General features: G+C 38.9%; 2 protein-coding genes across 6 annotated transcripts in view; one reads left to right on the forward strand and one right to left on the reverse strand.

Annotated features, from left to right (window-relative positions):
- On the reverse strand, window positions 1-24,467 carry BPNT1 (3'(2'), 5'-bisphosphate nucleotidase 1). 5 transcript variants are annotated; one of them, XM_070602090.1, is made up of 15 exons: window positions 24,250-24,467; window positions 23,812-23,958; window positions 23,687-23,714; window positions 23,111-23,195; window positions 21,336-21,510; window positions 20,806-21,081; window positions 15,917-16,044; window positions 12,922-13,026; window positions 12,109-12,216; window positions 10,985-11,033; window positions 9,490-9,581; window positions 8,345-8,389; window positions 5,532-5,729; window positions 1,902-2,007; window positions 1-637 (listed from the first exon to the last, which is right to left on the reverse strand). In XM_070602090.1, the coding sequence occupies exons 7-15, from the start codon at window positions 16,034-16,036 to the stop codon at window positions 489-491; spliced, it is 972 nt and encodes a 323-aa protein (XP_070458191.1). In that variant the 5' UTR covers window positions 16,037-16,044; window positions 20,806-21,081; window positions 21,336-21,510; window positions 23,111-23,195; window positions 23,687-23,714; window positions 23,812-23,958; window positions 24,250-24,467; the 3' UTR covers window positions 1-488. The 5 variants fall into 5 exon arrangements, with proteins under 5 accessions (XP_070458191.1, XP_008506611.1, XP_070458192.1 ...); XM_008508389.2 differs by having other exon boundaries at window positions 20,802-21,081; window positions 24,250-24,437; XM_070602091.1 differs by lacking the exon at window positions 8,345-8,389 and having other exon boundaries at window positions 20,802-21,081; window positions 24,250-24,422.
- The window catches only part of IARS2 (isoleucyl-tRNA synthetase 2, mitochondrial), a 65,652-nt gene continuing 64,707 nt past the window's right edge, over window positions 24,452-25,396 (forward strand). Inside the window, exon 1 of the mRNA XM_070602089.1 lies at window positions 24,452-24,916. Coding sequence (XP_070458190.1) covers window positions 24,650-24,916 — 267 coding nt within the window. The 5' untranslated portion in view covers window positions 24,452-24,649. The remainder of the gene's footprint in view (window positions 24,917-25,396) is intronic.

Consider the following 25,396-nt stretch of genomic DNA (forward strand, 5'->3'; position numbering starts at 1 on the left):
TGGAATTAAATAATTTATTATAAAGAAACTTTTCCCGTAAATCTGTTTCATCAACATACACAACATTTTACTGTATTCATGATTGGGGTAGGAAAACTTTTAAAATTACTGTGAAAAACAAGCATGAGATGCAGGTAACAACTTGTGGTTCTGTGCCCTAAAGAACTCTGATTTACACAAGAGGAATGTTGATTAAACAACTGACCAGGATAGTCAGTTAGAACTAAACCTTTCCTTCATTTCTCCAAATAAAAGGAGCAAAGGAAATTTGACACACTGGCTTTACTTTCAGATGTCAAAATTGGTCTGGTTAACTAATTAATTGAGACATTTTTAAATTCTATTTTCTATTCCTAAGTAACTAAATATAAATCGCTGATCAACAATGAATAAAGTAAAGGTGGAACTGTAATTCCATCCAATTCATTTTAAAATGTATTATTTTGAGAACCAAGTCCTTCTCCAAGCTAAGGAAATGAGATTTTCCTTTAAGGAACCAGTGCATTTTTAACAGATTCAGGAACTCGACTTGCATAGTAGTCATAATTCCTCAGCGTGGCCAGGACTCCGGCGGAGTTCATATGCTTAACTTCCTTGTTGTACTGAAGGGCATTTCCATGGATATCGGTTAACTTGCCTGCAGGAAAAAAATCAATACAACATGAAGGGCTGGGTGGATCATTACGTTTCCAGCTATTTTTAAGTGCCTCTTGCATCCCCATGCAATAATATCTAATTGATTCTGGATAAAGCAGGAAAGATAATGAGTATGGACCATAAAGGTGAAGTGTTAATTCACTTGAAATTTAAGACTACAGAGCAATTTTGACTAACTGAAGGGTAAGACATTCTTTTTTTCCCTGATTACAACAATTTCATTTAGCATTTTCAAGTTATATTTCTCAGTATCAATTAATTTCTCTTTTCCTGAGTTCATTACTTTTCCTATTGGTTATACTCCATCACCCCATTCCCGTTTCCAAAAGTGTTTTCTTCATTCTACCATTTAATATTAAGGATTCATATGGCAAGAGTTTAAGTGAAGTATGTTCATAAAATATAACTGTATTATATTACAGTTCCATTTAACATTCTAATGAGAATTGATTGTGATGAATTTAACTTCCTTCTCATGTAATATGCTAATGAGGTAGTGATACAATAATATACTGGGAGAAATGATAGAATAAAAATCAAGTAGTTAAGAGCGGATGTGGCCTGATTTCTATCTGAAATTGAAAAATCATCTTACAATGTATATATTTGTAATACATTTTCAGTCAGATCTAAAAAAATCTAACTCTATGATTTTTTTTTAAAGATTTTATTTTTCCTTTTTTCTCCCAAAGCCCCCCACTACATAGTTGTGTATATTTTCAGTTGTGGGCCCTTCTAGTTGTGGCATGTGGGATGCAGCCTCAGCATGGCTTGGTGAGCGGCGCCATGTCCGTGCCCAGGATTCGAACCGGCGACACCCTGAACTGCTGAAGCGGAGCAGGCGAACTCAACCACTCGGCACATGGCGGGCCCCTAACTCTATGCTTTCTAGCACCAGTACTGAGATATTTACCCATATTGGCTTAAAAGAAACTAAGTAAGGTGATGATAAGGATAATGAATATTTTACTTTTCAAGAAAACCCTAAAAGCATTAAAGCTATAAATTAATAAGGTTTAATTAAAGTAACCGTATGCAGATCAAGGTCCAAAAGAGAAACTATAACTAAGGAAAAATGAATTTGCTGAAAATCTACTTTCTCACCTCTGAAATGCAGGGGTTAATAATGTCTAACTTTCCTTCTAACTTTTATATTCTAAGAGTCTAGGAAAAGTAATACTAGAGAAATATTATGTCTTAGTGTAATATAAAAACTGTAATTCCCCAAAATAAAATGGACTAACCTCCTACAGCATGTAAAATAACTTCTGGAGCACAAGTATCCCACTTCTTACATCCAGGACTTGCAAATACATAAGCAGAGGCTTTGCCTTCAATCAGCTGAAGAATCTGTAACATTAAAGATAATAATTTATCCCTCAACTATGACATACTGAGGTACAAATAAGAGAAATTGCTTGTTTCTTTCTTTCTTTCTTTCTTTTTGAGGAGGATTAGCCCTGAGTTAACATCTGTTGCCAATCCTCCTCTTTTTGCTGAGGAAGACCGGCCTTGAGCTAACATCCATGCCTTTCTTCTTCTACTTCATATGTGGGATGCCTGCCACAGCATGGCTTGACAAGTGGTGCTATGTCTGCACCCGGGATCTGAACCAGTGAATCCTGGGGCGGCCGAAGCAGAATGTGAGATCTTAACCGCTGCACCACAGGGCCGGCCCTACTTGTTTCTATTAAGTATATTTCAATTCCTCTGTCATACTCAACTTAGGATAAAGCCTTTAGCAGGTTTAAATGACACGAGCATATGAAGAACTATCTAGGATACATGCATAATAATATAGTGATTTGAGAGGAAAAAAAGTGGTCAAATCAACTACAAGGAGGATATGTGGATAGTCTCCATATTCCAAGTTAGATAAAATAAAGTGTTTTTTATGTTGTTTTTCTTTCTTATGGTAAGAGCAATATATATTTATTGAAGAAAAATTAAAGTTTTTTCATCTCGTAAAAAGTTGACCATTATTATATAAAGGATAGAGAAATATCAACTAGAGTAATAATGTATAAATTGTAATAAGTTCTAACAGCTGTATGATGCTGACTAGTTTAACAAGTAGTTTCATAAGTATTCGGATTCATATCTATTGCTGTTTCCACCACCAAAATATGAAGGTTTTTTTTGTGGTGAGAAAGATTTGCCCTGAGCTAAGATCTGTTGCCAGTCCTCCTCTTTTTGCTTGAGGAAGATTCACCCTAAGCTAATATCTGTTGCACATCTTCCTCTATTCTGTATGTGAGCTGCCACCACAGCAGGCCACTGACCAGTGGTGCAGGTCTATGCCTTGGAATCGAACCCAGGCCACTGAAGCAGAGTGCGCCGAACTTAACCACTAGGCCACCGGGACTGGCCCCAAAATACGAATTTTTAAACAGTCATCTTAACAATTCCTATAATATTCATATAAAACTGAGGTCACTGATAGAAACTGCATCACTCAAAACAGTAACTTGCTATCAAGTTTTCATTAATCCCTTGACTTTTCTTTTGGTTATTCTGTGAGATAATTAGTACTGTGAAACTCAAGAGTTCAAATATTCAGAGGAAGAGACCAGACTAGGAGAATGAAGAAAATCTCAGTGAACACAAAGTAACCAACTATTCCTTTCAGCACTATTCAAATGATCAAATCTTGCTGGCATTTAAGTAAAAGGTTTTTCTTTCATTTAACAAATATGTGTCAAGTTTTATTATGTGTCAAGAACTACTGGGTATATATATATATATATATATATTCTTTTTTGTTTTTTGGAAGATTAGCCCTGAGCTAACATCTGCTTCCAATCCTCCTCTTTTTGCTGAGGAAGACTGGCCCTGAGCTAACATCCGTGCTCATCTTCCTCTACTTTATATGCGGGACGCCTGCCACAGCATGGCTTGCCAAGAGGGGCCATGTCCACACCTGGGACCTGAACCAGCAAACCCCGGGCTGCCGAAGCAGAACGTGCGCACTTAACTGCTGCACCACGGGGATGGCCCTGCTGCGTATATTTTTTGAGGGGAGAGGGACCGCAGCCTTCATTAGATTCCGAAAGAGGTCCTTGATGTAAAAAAGTTAATAACTGCTCGACAAGGTCTTTCCACAGGAGAAAAAGGTAGGGGGTATGCAGGATGGGGACTTTGTTCCTAAGGAGAACAGTGTCCCTTGGGAATAAAAAAGGGAGTGGGGTTTTGTGGTTATAAAATTAGGTTCGAAGAGAAATCACATTTCAGTGAATACCAGGAAAAGATTTTTACTTTGAAATGTTTTAGACGTTTTTCAAAAGACTTATTTTTAAACGCCCACTTTTCATCCTCTTTTCAGCAAATGCTTTTAGAAAATCTAGAAATAGTTGATTATTGCTTCTAAAGGGTGGGTGAAGAGAAATGACTTCCATTCAGTTCAATGAATATTTATGATTTGCCTTCCCCATGCCAGGCACACAAGTGTGAAACACACATGTATCAGGAACTACATGCAGTTCAGTATCAGCAGATCCTAAGTGTGAGTGGGGGATGACAGAAGATAAGGCTTGGGGGCATTCAGGGGTCAGGATATAGAGGAATTTACATCCCATTCTCATAAGCTTGGATTTTAAATTGTTGTGAAGGGGAGTCATCCAAGGTTTGGGGGCAGGGGAGTGACATATGGTAAGTTTTACATTTTTTTTGCGTGAGAAAGATTGGTCCTGAGCTAACATCTGTTGCCAATCTTCCTCTAATTTGTATGTGGAATGCCGCCACAGCAGGGCTTCATGAGCAGTGTGTAGGTCTGCGCCCAGGATCTGAACCCACAAACCCTGGGCCACTGAAGCCGAGCACACAATCTTAACCACTATGCCACTGGGCTGGCCCCAAAATATATCTATATTTTTTTTTGCTGAGGAAGATTTGCCCTGAACTAACATCTGTTGCCAATGTTCCTCTTTTTTTATGTGGGTCACTGCCACAGCATGGCTGACAAGTGATGTAGGTCCACACTCAGGATCCAAACCCATGAACTCAGGCCGCCAAAGCAGAGTATGCCAAACTTAACCACTATGCCACAGGGCCGGTCCCATGTTTTGCATTTTTAGTTGCTTTAAGTGGCATTGTGGAAACTGGGATTGAACAGGAAGACCACTTTGGAAACTACTATAAAGTCTGGGTGAGAGATGATGATAGGTTTCAACTAGGGCACTGGCAGGTGAGATGGACAAGAGGAGACGTTAGGGAAGAATTAAGATATATAGGTAGGACCAAATTGATAGGATGTAAGGAAGGAAGGTGTCTAGGATGACTTTCAGGTGTCTGGTTGGAACAATTAGGAAAATGGTGGTGCCATTAACCAGACAGAAAACAGGGAGTGGAACACATCCAGGGGCAGGTAGAAGAGGATGAGTGCACATTGGGTGGGTTGAATTTGAGAGACCTGAAGGATGTCATCATGATGATACCTGGGGGGGCAATCAGATGAGAAGAGTTCAGGGCTAGGGATGTAGATCAAATTGTGTTCCATTTTACAATTTTCTCAGGAGGATGGAAGCCTAGCTGAAAGAATGAGGGAAGAATCCAGGAAGTCCCAGGCAGGCCCATCCTTAGAGCCTACAGAAGGAAGGGCTAGGGAGTAATCCTAGAGGGTCCTTGAGAAAACAAGGGCTAGCAAGAGGCACAGGGTCTTATCCTAATGATTTATATTACCACTGAACTCTCTCAGATTAAAAAGACCTGAAGCTTAACATTTTTGTAAAACTCATATGTTGCTGAAATGTGCTTTTAATGGCAAATTACAACATTTAGTCCTTCTCTCAAACTCTTATTTGACATTTTTTAAAAGCTCAGTATTTCTTTCAATGATTCAATTGCATTTAAGAGCTGATGACAGATGTTTTTCATACCTTATTTCCTGCTCCTCCCACTCGCAGCACGTCATCAGGGTTCATAGCAGTAACACAGTCACTAACCAACTTGTTGTTATGGGACCGGGTAGTTGTGATAATGTGTTTCCCAGCAGGCACTTCTTTCAGCTGAAACCCAAAGGCACCTAAACCTAAAACTCCCCAGATTGTCCTTCCCAGCACAGCATCTGGTCCTGCCTATGTAAACGAGTGAAACAATAGCAGAGCTTGTAATCATTTGGAGAAAACCGTTAGCCATAAGTAGTATACTTAGTTATGTTAGCATCATGATTTTTTAAAAATAAAAACATTATAATGTTATAAAGTACAACAACAATATCATCGACAAAGAAATTTTCCAAGAGAATCAACTAATTATTCTCCTTGTTGTTTGGGTTAATAATTGGGTTTCAAAGATGCTGAAGGGAATTTTTGGTTATTCCCTGGAGTCCTCAGGAAAGGAAACATCATTTACTGATTCCTGTTCCTCTCAATCATCCAATGATGTCATTACTGTATTTGAAAATAGCTGTTTGTAAAAGGGACTGAAGTCCCCAGAAATGAAATATCATGTATTGATTACTACTTATCATTATCCAAGGAACAATAAGGCTACATTACTATGGGGATAGATAATGGCAATAATGTACTTTGCTGCCACAAGAGACAGAGTGAGCAACTCAATAGGTTAATACTGAAGAGCAGCCATGGATAATGGGGTCCAGCTCAGAGATTTTACTGACAATTGTGGTGGTAAAGTAACAACGATGATGCAATCTTAGAATCTGTAGTCTCCTTTGCAGAGCTCAAAGAATTTTCAACCACATTGTTGTAACTATATACTTCGCCTAGAAAAACATAATCTGTAATTTCATGGACAATAAAACTGATGCATAAAATGATTAACACAAAGTCATCAAAATATCATCATATTAATATAGTAGACATATATTGTAGACATGCACATATTTTGCTGAATACTAAACATGTGCCAGGTACCATTCTAAGCGCTTCACATGTATTATCTCATTTAATCCCCATGAATTAGGTATTAGCATTCTTATTTTACAGATGAGAAAAATGATATTTGGGATCATTAAGCAACTTGACCAAGGACTCTAGGAAGATCATAACCAAACTCAGGCTTATCTGTGTTCAAAGTCAATATTCTTCATCACTACAGTATCCTAAGTTTACTTGTCAGCATGCTTTCAAACATGTCATCTTATTTGTCCTTCAGCAGTATCCTGGGTGCCCTGATAGTGGAATATGCTTATGTTGCAGGATGGATTCCCTTGGAAGCAGACTCTGAAATAGGTTGGATGTTTATGAAGGAGTGCCTTTGGGATCAACACCTATGGAAGGGAGGGAAAGCAATGTGACCAGACAGAGGGAGAAATTGAGCTGTGATACAGACTCAACAACAGCTTCAGCAGACCCTGTGGGGAGCTCTGGAGCTAGAATGGCCCTTCAGGGTTGTACCAAATTGGAGCAAACGATCAGGCCTTTATACCCCTGCAATAATCAGTCACTGGAAATGGACAGCCTTGGGGAAGGACATGTCCCTGGGCGAGGAAGCTCTTTACAGGTGAGGAATCCCCGAAGAGGCTGACAGCTGAAGGCTGTCTCATGATAGTACTCTTGCAAAGGAGGCAAGAAAGGCACCAAAGAACAAGCATCAGGTGCTCAACATATGTTCCTGTGCTTCCTCTGGACTGTCTCGAGTCCACGCTACAGGAGAGGCTGGAACCTGAGAAGTAAGGATGGGCTCTGTGGTGGCTCTGCCTGCTCATTAGGCTTAGCTTGATTGCTGAGACTAATTTCATGCTCTCAAGAAACCTATTTATTAATTCAGCTCTCCAGTTATCCTGAAAAAGAAAAGGAAAGCATACTAAATAGTGGACTTGAGTATTCTGGTCCCTAAAAAGTGCCATTTCCTCTGTAAATGAATATGTAGGCAAAGAGAATGGGACCAGGGAATCTGCCGCCCTGGTGAGGGACATGCAATCCCATGAGGCAGCCAGCTAGCCTTCCTCTGCGCTCCCGATCTCTCAGTCTCTGTCACTGTCTTTCTCCTCCAAAGGCTCCACACCAACTTTCTAGGGGTAACAAAGGCTAACATTTTCACCTTACTGCTGAGTTAACTAAGATTCATAATGGCTAAGAAGCTAGGTCTGATACAAAGACAGTCTGGGCCTCTTTGCACTAAGCCACGCTGTTTCCTTTAAGCTCCTCCCAGCTTCAGTATCTGTTAGAAGCAAAAATAAAGTTTGAATTAAGTCTTTTATCTGGCTCAAGAGAGCAATATAGAGTAATGGGTCAGAGCTTGGACTGGGGTTTGAATTCCAGATCTGCCATTGACCAACTGGCTGACTGAGGGCAAGTTACCTGCCTCAGTTTCCTCTTCTTTAAAACAGGATAATAAAATTACCTTTAAAACCTTAAAGGGAGTATTAAATGAGATAATGCATGTGAATCCCTTGAGTCTGGCACTACACAGTAAGCTCTTGATAAATTTTATTATAATGAGGATGATGATTTAAAATCGAATATTCAGCCTTGTATACTACCAACAGAGCTGAGCACTTTTCTACTTGTAACAAATTTTAAGGCATAAGCAAGAGAGAAGGAAGAGAGAGGAAAAAGAGAGTGTACAGAGGGAATGTGGCGCAGGGACAGGTAACAAAGGGGAGAAGCAGGACAGGAGAAAACGAACCAGTATGTGGGATGGACAATGTCTCCCTGGGGTACAACTAGTTGCCCACCTGTTTTCTATCTACTAGTGGAGCCAAAACCCTAGCTATTTTTCTCACCTTTGCTTCACTCCTGTGTTCCTTTAACTTCTGCTTTTCATTGTTCTGTGGAAAATGAATACAATTTTTCTAATCTCAGAAAAAAGTGAGGAAAATTAACAACTCCTATCTTTTTCTGATGAAACGTGCCATGCATTACAATGTTGTGTCTGAATTAAAAGTCCCTCTTTTACATAATAGTATTAACTTACTTTAAAGTTTACAAACTTGTGCCTGCATATAATACTATATAAACATGAAAGTTATATTAAAAGAATTAATGGACACATAAGCAATTCAATATGAGACTTTCCCAATGATGCATAACTATTTTTGCTAAATAACCAGAAGAAGCTCATGATTATAAATAAAAAGTTATAATCATATAAATGGCACAAAAACAAATTTATTTTAAAATTAGAGATTAATCCTGCTTTTAACTCAAACTGGAAATTCAGAAGTAATAGTCCCCACTCTGGGTACTTTGTTTTTCCGAAGTTCTATCAAGGTCACACTAACGTAAATACCTTAAATATTTTATATCAACAAGTTCCTTTAACATTTAATGTGATTTAATAGCATAGTCCTGCTTGGGAATTACATTAGTCTCTTGCTTCTAAGGAAGACAATTTCTTGGGAGGATAATAGAAAGTCAAAGCAGATTAGAGAGACAAAATGACAGAGAAGAGTACAAGAGCATTTGCAGTTCTGTTATCAACGCTGACTATAATTTAGGCACTACGTAGTATTACCTGGAAAACAACATGGCTAGCATCTTTTCCTGGTTGAAATGGTTCATTTCTTCAATGTGCTTCAAGAACCACCTGTAAATCAGGTGTCTCAATGACCAGGCTAATCAAGAACCGCATAAGTAATTCCCAAACTTTTGACTTAAATCATAAGGTGTACATAAAAAAATATACGTAATACATAGGGTGTGTCTGTCTACACACACATACATACATATATATTCCTGGTATCGATGCCCCCAGAGGTTCTGATTCAATAGGTCTGGGGTGTGACCTCGGAATCTATATTTTGTATAGCTTCCCAGATGATTGCACATGCAACCGAGCAAGAGATCACTGAGTTAGATAACATCAGGACTCATATAACACTATAATCATTTATCTAATGAAATATTTTTGCATCACTTCTAGTAATACCTGGTAGTTGTAATATGGCTGGTTAATAACTCCTGCTATGGCTTTTCCTTCATAAGCAATTCCAATAAGAACTGTTACATTGTCAAGAAGACCTATAAAGAAGAAATGAACAGCAATTATATAAATTTCTCATGTTATGACTCATCATCAGCACGTCAATTGCTCCAAGTTATTTTTGCAGTAAAGGTAAGGAATTTGCAATGATTCATCCACGATCAATCCTACTTCTGGCAAAATGCACAAACTATATGAGAGAGCTGGCCAGAGACAGAAGCAAGGTCTACAGCCACATAACTGAATTGATATACATCGTCTCATTAGTAGGATTTGTAAACCAATTAAATAAACCAGCCATAACTCTGCAGCCATTATCATTAGATTCCTCCGTGCCCCCTCTGCCAACATCCAACTCACTCCTGTCTGTTGGATCACTCTCTATTCCAGGATTCTTCTCTAGACTTGTGTTTCAAGCCTCTGAAGGAAGGTTCCTCAAAGTGGGTCCATGGACTATCCAGCAGCACTAGAATTAACTGGTGTCACTTTTACAATACAGACTCTCCGGCTCTTTCCCAGAGCCAGTGAATCAAAATCTCTGGAGGTGGGGGTCAAGATCTAAACAAGCTGTCTAGGTGCTCTGAGACATACAGAACCTGTTTAGAGCTTCCCTATTTCTGAATGGAGTATAGAGATGTTTTCAGTGCACACACCTACATACACATGCACACACACACACACACACACACACACACACACTGCGTGATTCACTCATTATGGATTATGTCTCATCCAAGGACAGAGAGTTTTTCTAGTTATTATGAGAAATTTTCTCTTTTTTTAAGCCATGAAGCTGAGAACCAACAGAAGAAAAACTACATAGATCTTTATTTCAAAATAACTCTAAGCCTATGCTAAGCTCCTAAAACCTAACACTCTGGCTCTAAGCCTGGTCTTTCTTAATGTTGCCAATTTTATTTTAATTTGCTGCTTTCTAATTTTTCTCATCTTAGATAATTTCGGGAAGGAGAAATATTGCACTGTTTCCAAACTCATCTTTAAAGGAGAGGCTGTGAAGCGAGAAGGGGTTGACAGACGAGGGGAGAGCGAGTGGGATGGGCATGGGATGGTGGTGGTGGCAGAGCAAGGGCAGTACAGCCATGCTTCTCATCATTTTTCTACCCCAATAAAGCCAGGGGTTCAGTATAGTTCCTTTGGTAACACTGGTTTAGTGTTAGTTATTCTCATCTGAGGGACCCGAGAATTGTGGGGCTGGTACAATCTGTGGAGGCAGCTATTTGAAGGTGATGAATTTCCTCCCTCTGTCTTGACAATCACTGATGTATGAGTTAGCTAGGATGAGCATAAATACAGTTTTAGGGCTCAGACACAAACTATGATACAAGGTTTTCGTACAACATATGCAATATAAAATGTCTACAACTAAACATCATATACTAGTCCTCCTGCTATCAAATACAAATACAAAAGGGATACCAGCCTTCAGTATATTCCTTGGTACCATCCAGAGGATCAACCCACACCACAAGCTAAAAAAAAAAAAAGATTTAAATAGATTAGCTAAAACTGCCCTTGTTTTCATTTTTGAAATTATATTATGGATGACTTAAGCCAATGTTGTCAGTTTTGTGACAGTAAAGAAACTCTGTTTTGTAATCACGGAAAAAGTCCCATTTAAATTAGAGAAAAGTCTGATTTAAGAATTTTAAATATGAAATGTTTAACTGATCAAGGTTTACTGTCACCTGAATACTAAACACAGTGCCATGAGCAAGCTGAGCTTCAATGGTGGTACAAGGAAAACTTTGAAGTGGCACCAAAAATGATTTGAACAATGTGTGGTTGTATTTTTATATATAAATGCTCATTAAAAAAAATAAAGACAGTGATTAACTTAGGGACCCTACTTATATATGACAAAGAAAAACGAACGGTTATAAAACTGACAGTGACTAAAAAAGAAATCCGTTCTACTTAGGACTTTTAACATGATTCAGGATACACCATCATTAACCACCAGAATTACAATGCTTGATATGAATTAGTGAGTGAGGACATGTTTCTGTTGGAAGACATCATGTCTTGTTTTCTTTGTATTTTCCAAACCAAAGAGCAAAGTGCCTTCTCATAGTACGTATTCAATGAATGTGCTAAATAAATTAAAATTTGAAAACTAAAGAAGTATGATCGTTATCTGAGGACCTAATTTCAGCGACTATAAAAAGTAAGCGAGGTGACTTTTATGGCCTTCCAAAAATAAAAGGTAATGATTTGTTTCATCTCCTTCCAGCCCCAATTACCAATGAAATGTTTTACTACCAAATCTACTAAATAACAAATTAGATTTTCTCCCTAAAAGTATTTTTAATAATAGTTTTTGAGTGGAGAAGAAACCAACAGGATGAGAAACTGAACTCTAAATTAACAGGTCAGATGTTCCATATGGTTGTCTGACACTCCCATGTTGGCTCTGAAAGATTTCAAGTTGCTGGTTGTCCCTATTTTACAACTACCAACTTTTCATCACTACAGGCAAATCTCATTTCCTTTACTATGGCAAAAATGGAAGAGTAACAGAGAGTTAAGTCATAACAGGGATCATACATCTTCTTCTTTAATAGAACTGTACTGTGATGGGCACGGTTGCTTCAATATCTCCTCCCACTGACCATCTTCAATCAGCTCTTGATCCACGTCTTCAGGAGGCAGATCCTAAAGCAGAGAGCACTGATGGTTACTGAAGCTGTTTAGCGTCGCCAGGGTACCCTCTGTCTCAGTAGCAGAAGAAACGCAGCATCATAGTTTTTACTATTCTTTCCTATTTACAATTTATGTTCAGAGCTTTAAAGCAAACCAAATAAAATTGCAAAACCGACCATATATGTCCCATCAAAGTTGATGACAAAGAATCCCAACTTCATTATCCCAAACAGAGTTCAAAAAGCAAAGAATTTTTAAGTATTGTAAACCTATTTAAATAATAGGCTCTGACATCAGATACTTCTCCTCTCTCAATTACATGAGATGTCAACTCCTTCACTTTCACAGTGTTCTAGTCTTTGGATAAGTGTGCAAGTAAGCCTAATTTAAAACAAAAACAAAAACAGAAATGACAAAACCCACTTTACTCCAAAGTTCTAGAACTCTGCCCATCTTATAGTTTGTATGCTGAATATTCTAACAGTAACCATATCTTTTATGGTCAAGAATTGAGACATCTGGCCTAGAAATTGATGAAAATATTTTATGATCAGACATGTCCTTCAAGTCCAAGGAAGACAATAATCATTTTTCTGATAAAATACCAAATAATATGCTTGCAATCATAATAGTGGTATACAAATCATTAAAGTGGCAATTATAAATCCATACGGTAAACAGGCATTAAAAAAATATTCTATCCCTGACAAGTTTTACCTCTTCTCCTATAATTGTTAGTTTGGGGAACTTCCGGGCCAGTGAAGAACATATGCTCATTTGTACCAATCGGTCAGCTTTGGTCTGCAGGTCTGTCGCAGAGGTCTGCAACAGAGAATGCAAATTTTAGCAGCATTAACATGAAATAAGTTGTCCTCTGATATCTAACGCATGAGTGTCTATATCATTTAAATTACACTGTTTTTAGATTCATGGAACTTACACCAAATAAGTCAACAAGTTTTTTGGCTTAGTTTTTCTCATGGGATTTATAGTGGTTAATTTTTGGAAAGGAACTTTTAAATTATGAGAACATTTTCTCCCCAGTTCAGAAATTCCTTTCATAAAATCTCTAGATCAATCTTTTGCTCAAACAGGTTAAGAGACAGGAAATTCATAACTTTTCAAGGGAGTCAAAGGTAAAAGCTGTACCTTTAGTTATTTGAAAGGTGTTCCTTATATGGATCCTTCTATAACTTCCACTCACTAATCCTAATCCTAATAATTCAAGAGGTCCTCAGGATGATACACTGGTGTATAGAAAGAATTCTATTTCTAAAATATAAAAAATATGAAAATGAATGCAGTAATATTTAATAGCTCCCTTATGGCATTCTTGCTCAATCCATGTCAGATAGTTATGCCAGTGGAAGACAGTGGAAGATCACATAACTGACAGATAACCACAACCTCCTTTGTTGGTTTGCTTTCAGAGAATTATGACATGTTGCAATTTATATATGCCTGGTTAGGTGGATTTAGAGATTATATTATCTTAAATAGAATTTTTATAATACTTTATATTGAGATAAGGAATGATTATGAAAATAAAAGTTTTTTATGCCACACAAGTTTGCTGGTTATCTCAATGCAAAGTACTATTCTGCTAGAACCTAGTACCACAAAGCCAGAGATCTTTGTCTTATTCCCTAAAGAACTATGTCTGGCACACAGTAGGTGCTCTATAAATATGTGCTGAATGAAACTTCTGAAAAGAAGTGATGCACTCAAATTCATGAGATGACTTATATATCAATCAAGTTTAGAGACCACTGCTCTAGAGAAAAAAAGACATATTGACAGCATTCAACTATACGAGGAAAGCTTTCCCAACTCTTTTCTTCTCTAGAATAAGTATTTCCTGCTCTTTCTACTGACACAGTGCCAGGCTTCATCATTCTGAATACTTTGTGATAAATCTGATTTTGCCCTGTCTCTTTCAAAATAAAATGTCAACAAGTGGATATTAAGTACTGGAAGTTAGAAGTGCCTGTCCAGTACAGAGGACAGTGAGGTTATGACATTTTTTCTAACTTGAACCCTAAATTTCTATTACTCCTTAGCTATAGGCTACAAAGTGGTATATCTTAATATAATCAGAACATAAAATCATTTAAACAAAATGAGTGATGCTAAGGGAAAGATCTGGAAAGAAATGATCCAAAATATTGGCAGTGCTGGCATGATGGATAATCTTTCACTTTTCAGTTTTTTCCTGAAAGTTGCTATATTATATTGTTGGTTTATCACTGAGCATGTTTGTGGTCAACTAAAACCTCTTTTTAAAATAAATTTGATTCAGATTTACCACTTATGACTTGAACATGAATATAAGACTTTATAATTATGTCTGTTATAATATCCTATTGGATTTGGTCCACTTTTCTCTGAGTTTGCAACTACACTGAATACTTATTCTGTGATCCAATACATTAACTACCCCTTCCAGCTAGATTTTATTGACACATTTGATAAGTATGTTTCCTATATCCTCCTTATCCACAATATTTTTGAGAAGATGAATTCAATGAATTTTTAAACTATTTAGGTTAATGGCTAAAGAGAAAAGAACAGAGTCAGGAACAGAGTCCTATGAGCTGTCACTAACTATCTTTTCCAGGTTGAGAATGAATTAAAATTTTGGGGTAACATTGCTCACCTAGTTATAAATATACTTAACAGAGGCTCAGGATGGGTAACAGGTGAAGTCATCTCTCTATTTATTAATAGCTTGAATCTTCTTTGAAAATGGAAAATGAGAGCCCGTGAAAAGTTTCTTTCTGAAATCAAGATATCCTATACTATCAAGCCCATAAATCTATCAAAACAGGAAATGAGATTTATTTCACTTGTTCTTGTGATTTTTATTCTTAATTTTTAAAAGCAGTTACATTGAATATCCTATAATTAGCTTATATGAACTTATTACTAAGTTGCTTTTTACTCATATATATGGTCCTTATTTTTTTTTATGCTAACAGCCTTAGACAGATGCCTGACATCATACAGGAGTAACTTAATTATGACTCTATTTCAAGTCATGATAATGTTTATGGTTAATTATATCCTATCATTTTTCTCTCTCAGGTAAAATTATAATACAATCTTCCTTAAAAATTATGATAAAAACTTAATATATAGAAACTTACGTTTAAAATTTGAAATGTGAAATAATAAGCAAACCTTGCGGAAGAAGTTATACTTTAAACTAGAGCACAGGCATGGTAGAATTTCTTTTAAGAATCAACTATCACTATAAACTGTCTTTCTGATAATTTACCTAAGTTTTTAATTACCATACTGGAAAGAAAAACTTTGTTTTGGGTTTCTTTTCCATGAAGAAAAGAAAACTTAAAGGTTTGCATATAAGAGATACTTCTTTAAATGCCAAATTTTATCCAACATGTCAAGTTCACTAACTAAGGATTGTATTGCTTGGCATATAATAGATTACTTTGGGATTTGAAGCTTGGTTACAATGCTCTAGGCCTGGACAGTGGTGAGAAGGCCCAGTCATATAAATAAAGGTTTGGATGTAGGAAGTCTGGAGTCATTTTCAAAGAAGAAACAGAGTCCATTTGAACTACGGGTCTTGTAATCAAGGGAGACATTGATCATTTCAACTATTAAAGTCTGTCTAGATTATTACATCCTTTAGCCAAATCTTAAGGAACAAAAATAAAGTCAGTATGAAATGAGATGAGACTTCCAGTACCTTCTCCACGATACCCAGGTCACCTTCAGCAATAACACGTCTGACTATCGCTCCTGCCTTCTGAGCAATAGAATATGCTGAGGCTACCAACCGCATCAACACAGTGTGACTGGAAGCCATGACAGGCCCTAAAGGGAAATTCAGAGAATGTTTTGTTACTTTCAAAGACAACTTAAACTGGTTTCATTCACTTGAATTCAATTCAATACATAATTTATTGAGTGCTTACTAGGACTGCCCCAATTAAACGTCTAGGTTCTTTAATAAATATTTACTAAAAAAGACTTGGAAAAAACACCATTTCAGCATTAGCTCTCTCAATAAACCCTATAGTATTCTCTGCAGATGGGACATGTTGAGGCATGGGGAAACTGGCCCAAGCCTAGGAGCAGGTGAAAAAGTTTTACACTGAGGTGTGTAATATGCAGAGGTTGTGGAAGGTGCTTCAGGGGCTAAAAATATAAGATATAACATCTGCCTTTGAGGAGCTAATATTTTGGTGGATTGGGAGTAAAATATTGTAACCTAAAGTCTATAACATAAAACTGGTAAGTGCCAAGAGAGGTATGAAAAGCATAAGGGATGTGGGTGTATGTGTATGTGTGTGGAGTAATTAAAAAGGGGAGGGATTGCATGTGATTACAATTAGTTTCTGAAAATCAATGAATATTCCCTTAGAGATTAAATACCATTTCATCTGCTGGTTATTTACTACCATCCTCAACAGTAGCCGAATAAAGAGAACAACCAACATAACTAATTGCAGTGAAGACCAATCATCTGGAAAAGTAGTGAGTGTCAGAGTAGTCCCTGGCTCCAGTGAAAAACATGGAAAAAACAGCCTTTGGGATCAAGCATATTCCTCTTTGAAAATTCAAATTTGGATCCTGCAATTTTAGTGACTGTGCTGATGCTGGGATGCACCACCCAGACTCCCTTCTGGGCTCAAGGACTTATTTCCCCACCTGCTGAGAGTGCCGCCAACAGATGGCCTTTAGCTGTCACCTTTCTTGGGGAATTCACCTGCTGAGAAGAGTCACTTCACCTGAAACTGGTCAACAGGGAGGTTCAAAGGCCACTCCCCAACTGGGCTGGGGCCCCAACTCTGATGAGCTCATCCTAGCTTCTGAATGCCCAGTGGGGTCCGCTGAAGCCTTAGCTGAGACTGCATCATGGCCCAACTTTTCCCACCACTCTGGGCATTCCTACTTCTTTCCCTTCCCTGCCATAGCTGATCCCAAGAACACTCCCTCATAAACCTCTTGTACTTTATCCCTGCCTCAGAGGGCTTACAGGAAACCAAACCCCACCTCTAATCAAATCAAGACAACATTATCTCAATGCAATAAGGGAACACGATACAGAATATAAAGGACACTATAAACCTCAATTCAGCAAGAATCACCATTCTATCACGAATTTCTGAACGCAGCTTTGATTTGATGTGTCTTTTCACCCCTTTACATGTTTTTTCTATCATCCTCATTCTATCCACAGGGATTATGAACATCAGTGAAACAATAAGCAAGTGAACTGTTTGAAACCCTTTAGAAGGAAGACAGAATTGAAACTGATGTAAGGTAACGAATACCATACTGTGACCAATAGCTGTCTGGAATCAAGACGAAAATAAAATAAGTTTCTAGGTATTTGAATTCTGTTTATCCTATTACTTCATAACCAGGCTTTATCCATTTTCTTGGCATACTAGGTATTACACGTGGAAAAACTGGTTATGCTAATTACTAATTCAGGAATGCCTCAAAGAGAAAACAGGAGAAATGATTTAGCAAATACTTTGTTGGCCGTACCTTGACTCCCTTATATTCAGGACCAGCCATATATCTGACGTATTCTGCACTGGAAAACATAGTTTTCAGGCAACTAATTTGTACTACCCAGGTGTCTTAACCACTGAGGGTATTTCAGTATGTGTTGGTATGCTCATTCAGTCCCCATGTTATATAAGATGCCATTTGTGAAAGGCAGATCATTTTCCGTCACTGTACGGTGTTGTTCTAACTTTTCACAGATATCATTTACCTTTGAGCCAGTCAGGTGATTATTCAAGCCTTGTCAGGCTTCATATATGACTAAACCACTTCCCCTTATGTTTGCCAAGTCCACAGTATTTCCTTCCAAAGAAACGTATTTTAGTTTTGTCTTTCTACCACGTTCCTTGTAAAATGTATACCATATTTACCAACCACCATTTAAACATAACATCAGTTTTATAAGAACGTAAAAAATGAGATTTGACGTAAAAGCACAACAATAACTTACAGAGATCCTGCAAATCACTTTTAGTTGGCAAATAAGAAAATATTTCTACCATCTTCTCTGCAGTACTTCTTTGGTCCAAACTGAATTAGTAATGAAATATTACTATCCCCTAGCCTAATATTTTTCTTACATATTTTTTAAACAAATGAATACAGTTTTGGCTCTTGGTATAAAGAAAATGTAGCCAGTCATATCAAAACACAAAATTCATAAAGGAGGTTCTCATTAGCCTTTTCAATTATGCCCCTCCCAGACCCCAAATGACAGTACCTGCTGCAAGGCCAAGAAACCACCTGCAAGTTGATAACTTCCTTACAGCAGTTCAGACTGTACCTCCTTCTCTACCAGTTTTACACCTTCTGGATCCTAAAACACTACCTTTTGTGAACTCCTCTTTCTGAAAGCTTACTCAAAAACAGCATAGTAGTTAAAGGCCCAGGCACTGGAGGCAACTGCCTGTGTTCAAATCCTGGCTCTGGCACGTATTAGCTGTGTGACCTTGGGAAAGCCGCTTGAATTCTTTGTGCCACACTCTGTAAAATGGAGCTAACAATAGCACCTATAGCATAGGACTGCTGTAATTATTAAATGAGTAACACATATAAAACCCTTACAACAGTCCCTGGCAGAAAGTAAGCATGAAAAAAATACTGGTTAACCATGATTACTATGATTGTCCTCATTACTGGCTATCTTGTAGGGACATTAGGCAGCAATAAGGGCAAGGAATTCCTACAGCTTCTGCAATATTACTTGGACCCTGAGGATTAATATGATAACTAATATGAGCCTGAGTCACAGTACAGTTTCTTTTGTATAACATTCTGGGTTTGAGGCTTAGAGTACGTATGAGAAAATGCTCTATAATACTTAAGGCAATCAACCCAACATCCTGTCTGTTTAAGAAGTCTTTACAGCTGCCGAGAGGGCTAGTTCAGAAGTATAAAAACAACAGGAATCAAACGATTCATTTCTTTTTCTCTCTCTCTCTTTTTAGGAAGATTGGCCCTGAGCTAACATCTGTGCCCATCTTCCTCTATTTTATATGTGGGACGCCTGCCACAGCATGGCTTGATAAGCCGTGCACAGGTTCACTCCCAGGATTGGAACCTGCAAACCTGGCCCACCAAAGCAGAGCGCATGACCTTAACTGCTATGCCACCAGACGGGCCCCCAACCATTTCTTCTCATAGCCTAGGAGAGGTATCTTGAATTCAGTATAAAGGTGGTGAGCATATGAGGATTAGGATCTAAAAATGAACAATGAGTTCTAGATCAAAATACTAAGATTATTTCTTTTTGAACCTGACCAAATGATGCTGAAGTTCAAGGTCATCTGGAAAAATTAAAATGTGAGTGGGACAAATTCTGAAAAAAGAACAATGATACTCTCCTTACCAGTTATCAAAATATGATATAAAACTATAGTAATTAAAACAGTTTACTCCTGGGCAGAATTAGAGTGAGAAATTAATGGAATCAAATAAATTTCAGAGATAGAGCCCAAAACACTAATGGTGGTATTTCAAATCATTAGCACTTGCTAATCTTTTTAAAAAAAAGTTGGATCTTTTCTGCATTCTTTACATCAGAATACATTCCCGATGAATGCATGATTTTAAAAGTAAAGAATAAAGCCATGAAAGTATGGAAATAAAACATGGGTGAAATATTTTATAAATTTGGTTGACAAAACCTAAGAATCCATAAAAGAATATATTGATAAATTTGACTGCATAAAAATTAAAACGTGCATATAGCCAAAATACCATAAACAAAGCAAAGAGACAACTGACAAAATAGGAAAAAAAAAATTGTATCACATACTAGGCAAAGGAGCTAATTTCTGTTCCATAAAGGACTTTTATATATCAGTATGTAAAAGATGAACGATCCAATAGAAAAGGAGCAAAGGACACGAACAGGAAGTTCAGAGAAAAAGAAAAGCAATGGCCCATAAATATCTGAAATGCTCAGTTTCACTAATTATGAAAGAAACGCAAACGAAAACAATGAAAAACGACTGTTCATGTGTAAGAATGGCATAGATAAGAAAAAGTTTGCCCAGTGCCGGCTGGAGTGTGAGGGAACATGCTCCTGAACACTGTCAGCAAGGATGTAAAGTGGTGAGACCTCTTAGGAGGGTTCTGAAAACCGTATTAAAGGTAACATGTACAAATCTTTGGAACTAGCAAGTATATTCTCAGAGAAACCTAAACAAATCAAGCAAGTCTACAAATACGTGGAAAAGACAGTAGGAAGAAATCTGCTATTTTAATGAAATTTAATTTTAGGCGTAAGACAGTCTTTCAATCTGGGTGCAATAACGAACCCAATGTCTAGGTTGCCTTGGTATTTCTACACTATATAGCCATAAAAGATCCCAGATCACGAAAATAAAAGCACAAACAATTAAAACGTTGACATGCAAGAATCTAGGTCCGAAATCTGGGGAGGCAATCTGACTCACGTAAATTTTTTTCTTTTTAACGTAAATCCCTTGAATCTGCTCATATCTGTGCAAAAGGGCGGAGTTAAGGGACCAATAAACGACTCATACGTGCCTAAAGCCCTCGCCCTGAACCGCAGGGCAGAAACTTACTTACGGTGACAAGCCTGGAACAGTCAGGAGAAAGCCACTCCAGGGATAACCGAAAACGCGTTGTCGAGCCCCAAGTCCCTCGCTGTGTCCAGTACCGCGCTCTCTCCCCGTCAATAGGTCATTCCGGGATGTAGGACAAACCTACCCCAGCGACTGAGCATGCGGGAGATTCGGCGCAGGCGCAGAACAGCTACTGCCCCAGGGCCCCGTCAGACTCCCGATTCCTCGGAGAAATCCACTTCTCCGTGTTTTCTCCAAGCCACCCGTAGGCGCCAGTCACCTAATGTAAGAAGAGTGTGTCTACTTTCAAAGGTTCATGCTGGTTTCAGGCGTCTTCTAGTCCACTTTGTACATACCGTTAACTCTTGAAATGTTCATTGGATTAGTGATATCGTCTGCAGTGGGAGGTGGCTGCTTAACCTCAAAGGGGATGCGTGGACTAGGTGTCCGTGGACTGGCTCCCGGAGGTCCGAGACTTCTGCACCTCCGCCCCCAACAAACAACTTTATGCAGAATTGTGTTACTGATGCTTACCTTTTTTTTTGTTTAAGCATTCATCAGATTCTTAGGATCTGTAACCTTTTGCATTTGCCAGTCGATAAGTCCTGGGAGATTTTCCTCTCTTCCTGGCATGGTATACCATGTCAATCTTTTTTTTTTCTTCCTTTTTTGAGACGCAGAAGGAAACCTACTTACGATTTTTATTGCTCTGCCAAACGTAAAAACAAACAAAATTAAAAACTGTCTGTTCGTTTAAGCAATTACCATATATTTAAGGAGCACACTTTTTGTGCCTGCCTGTTTTTATGTGTGTGTGTTGGAGGGCCTACGTGCGTTGAGAACAGCAGAGACAATAGGCAACTATTTTTTTTAATACTAAAAAGCAGGGCACTATGATTAGAATTATAATATAAATAAACATAAACAACATAAAATAAGATGGCAGAGTTAATAGCAAACATGTCAGGTATAGCAATGAAAATAAATTGCTTAAACTCCTCCAATTAAAGATAGAAATTCTCCAGTTGATTAGAAAGCCAAATCCACTGTATTATCAGGCCAAATATTATTCAGGGCAAGAAAAGTTATCAAAGGGAGCCGTCATTTTGTATTGTTAAAAGTATCCTTTAGGGGCCGGCCCCATGGCCGAGTGTTTAAATTCGAGTACTCTGCTTTGGCGGCCCAGGGCTTCGTGGGTTCCGATCCTGGGTGCGGACCTGGCACGGCTCATCAAGCCATGCTGAGATGGCGTCCCACATGCCACAACTAGAAGGACTCACAACTAAAAAAATGTGCTACTATGTACTGGGGGGGATTTGGGGAGAAAAAGCAGAAAAAAAAGAAGATTGGCAACAGTTGTTAGCTCAAGTGCCAATCTTTAAAAAAATAGTACCCTTTATATTGATAAAGGGTACTTTTTTTACATTTTATTTTTAGACATTTTAAAATTAAATAAGTAACTCATGACTACAATCTCATTGTTAAAGAAAAAAAAGGAAACAATACAATCTGTCCAGGCCTTTTCTTAGAGCATGGGTCCTGGGGTTGGAATTTTGCTTTCTCTCTCCCAATAACACCATGATGCACCATCTAGTTTTGGGGTTTAGACACTTATGAAAACTTTAAGCGTGGAATCCTTATAAATTTTTATGATATTTTCCCCACTATTTCACACTTGTTTTAGCTTCACCTAATTCAACAGCTGTTTGTTTTTATTTTTTAGAGACTTGCCTTTAGTGGATTCTTCAGGACTTTCTGCTTAGTTTTCATAAAAGCAATTAACTTTGCATTAAAAAAAAAACACTGGTTTGGAGGAGAAAGAGAGTAGTTAGTGAACAATTTTTGTTTCTGTGTGCTCTTCTGTAATTCCCAAGCTTTCACAATTAGAAACAAACAATTTCTATTTTAAAAAAAACTCACCAGAGAGCAATATCAACAAATGGCTACCACTGTGACATGGAGTTCTAGTTTGAGAAGGCTTTTACTGTACAAGCTCCTTTGATTGTCATAATAACTCTGCAAGTTAAGTCAGGCCGTTTGTTTTATTGTGGTAAAAAATATTTAATAAAATTTACTATTTTAACCATACATTGGTTTTTATAATTTTTATAATTCAATTGTATAATTACATAACAAGTGCAACTGGCGTGAATAAGTTTAAGGATAAACACACTGACGGTAAGCTCAACAGGTGGGTAGAGAAATGTGCAGGTCCCCTGGAGAGTACCCTTCTGTCCAGAGGGCTCAGGGATCTCAGCACGGGTTTTATGGGGAAACAGAAAGCGCCACTGAATTCAGCAAGAACTTACATAGAGGTCGGTTAGGAGAGCTCTGTCTGTACATCTTTGTGCTCCTGTGAGACCAGGGCTGCAGGATGGATTCCCAGATGCGGAACTGCAGGTCAAAAGTGCAACGCATTTTCAGTGGTGATGGATATTGCCAAATTGCCTTTCCAAGAGGCAGTACCAATTTTACATTACGTTTGCTCTACTCTGTTGGATGGAAATGGTATCTTGTTTCAACTATCTGTCCTTGATAACTTTTAAAGTTGAGTATCTTTTTATATATTTATTGGCTGTTTCCATTTCTCTATCAATTGCCTGTTCTTATCCTCTGCCCTTTTTTCTGTTGGGTTGTTGATGTTTATCTTCTTGATTTGTAGCAGCTCTTTATGCATTCTGGATACTGATTGTTTTTAATGTGTTGCAAATGTTTTCTCGCACAGTGTAGTGTTGATTGTGCACACGGGCACCAGAGCCCAACTGCCTGGATTTGCATCCCAGCTCTGCTACTTCTTAGTTGTGTGATCTTGGTCAAGTCACTTAACTTTATGTGCCTCAGTTGCCTTAACTGGAAAATGGGAATAATCATAGTATCCAACTCACCTCGTAGGGTTGTTTTGGCATGCTGTATCTTGATGGGATTTAAAAATTAAATGAGTTAGGACAGGTAAAGCCCTGGGGACAGCGCCTGGTGAAAAGTTGACATCAATCAAATGCTTCCTATTTACCTCTTGCCTTCTGTCTTTGTGGTAACTTTTAACATATAAAATTTTCGTTTCAATTTTGTCGAAAATCTGTCAGTCTTCTTATTTATGTAAACCAAATCTTCTACACTTCGTGCCTTATTATTAGGAAGGCCATTCCCAAGAGGTACACTTTACAATGAAAAGGTAAGAATTGTGAACTACTATGACCTGGACAATCAAATAAAGCAGAATCTGTCATTAACCGGAGCAGAAGTTGCCCTACACAGTAGACTATCTGGGACATAAGGGGGATATTGGGAATCTGAAAAATAATTAGATTGATTTATGATATTGGCGCTGAACTTTGTCCTCGCTCAGGCAGTGCTGCCCACTAAAGTAGCCATTAGCCCCGTGTGGTCGTTGAGCACTTGGCAAGTTACTAGTCCAAACTGAGACGTGCTGCATACTTAATATACATACCAAATTGCGAATACTTAGTATGAAGAGAAAGATGTAAAATATCTTATTTATAATTTTATATTAATTACATGTTGAAGTGATAATATCTTGGATATATTGGATTAAATAAAATATATATTTTTTAAAAAGGCAGGGCGCTGTGATTGAAAGCTGAGCCCTAAGGCGCCGGCCACGCCTTTCCCCGCCCCTCGGGGCCAGCCCCGCCCCGCGGCGGCCGCAGCCATGACCCGGAGGTGGATCTGTCCTCGCTGCCGCAGGGACGACCCTGCGCCCCGCCCCTTCCGCGCCCTGCGCGCGTGCGCACTCCGGGGTCGCGGAGGTTCCCTGGGGTCTCTGCTACTAAAAGCCCAGGCGGGAACCGAGAACCCGCCGATCACCGAAAGCCTGGGGTTGGCTCACCATGCGTTGGGGGCTGCGCCCTCGCGGGCCAGGGGCTGCGGCCGTGGTCGCGGCCCGGAATTTGTGTGGGCCGCCCCGCCTTCCTTGTCTCCCGGGGTGGCGAGGGACGGCGAGGAGGCTTTTGGTGCGGTCAGTCACCGGGGCCAGTAACCAGCTGCAGAACTCGACCGATGGCAGATACCGGGACACCGTGCTGCTGCCGCAGACCAGCTTCCCCATGAAGCTGCTGGGCCGCCAGCAGCCCGACACGGAGCTGGAGATCCAGCAGGTACGGCCCCGCCTCGGCGCGGCGCGCAGCGGGGCCTCGAGAGGGACGCCCGACCCCCGGGGGCCACGCCCGGCGACCCACACCCCGGCCGGGTGGCTCAGGGCCACAGGCTCCGGGCCGCCTTCGGCCGGGGGTGTTGTGACCCGATCAGTGGAAATCATCCGGTTCCCACAGGTGTTACTGGCTGAAAACTTAAGTCCCTCACGGGTAGCAGGTTCCAGAGCGGAATGTTGGGGAAACTAGCGATGCTCAGATAGCAGCATCTATCGAATATAAGTCCCATTTTTAGCTTAGGCAAAACAAGTCGAATTTGGATTCTTTTTCAGTGGCTTGTAAGAAGTAAATTAACATGTACACATGTAAATAAAAACTCGATTATGAGGAAACTCACCTTCGTGGTATCAGTAAGGCCCTAGTTGGAATTGTGACTTCTTTGAAGGATGACGTAAAGATGCTTCTCCGAGTCCCCTTCCCAAACTT

Source organism: Equus przewalskii, chromosome 31 (assembly GCF_037783145.1).
Source record: "Equus przewalskii isolate Varuska chromosome 31, EquPr2, whole genome shotgun sequence".
NCBI lineage: Eukaryota > Metazoa > Chordata > Mammalia > Perissodactyla > Equidae > Equus > Equus przewalskii.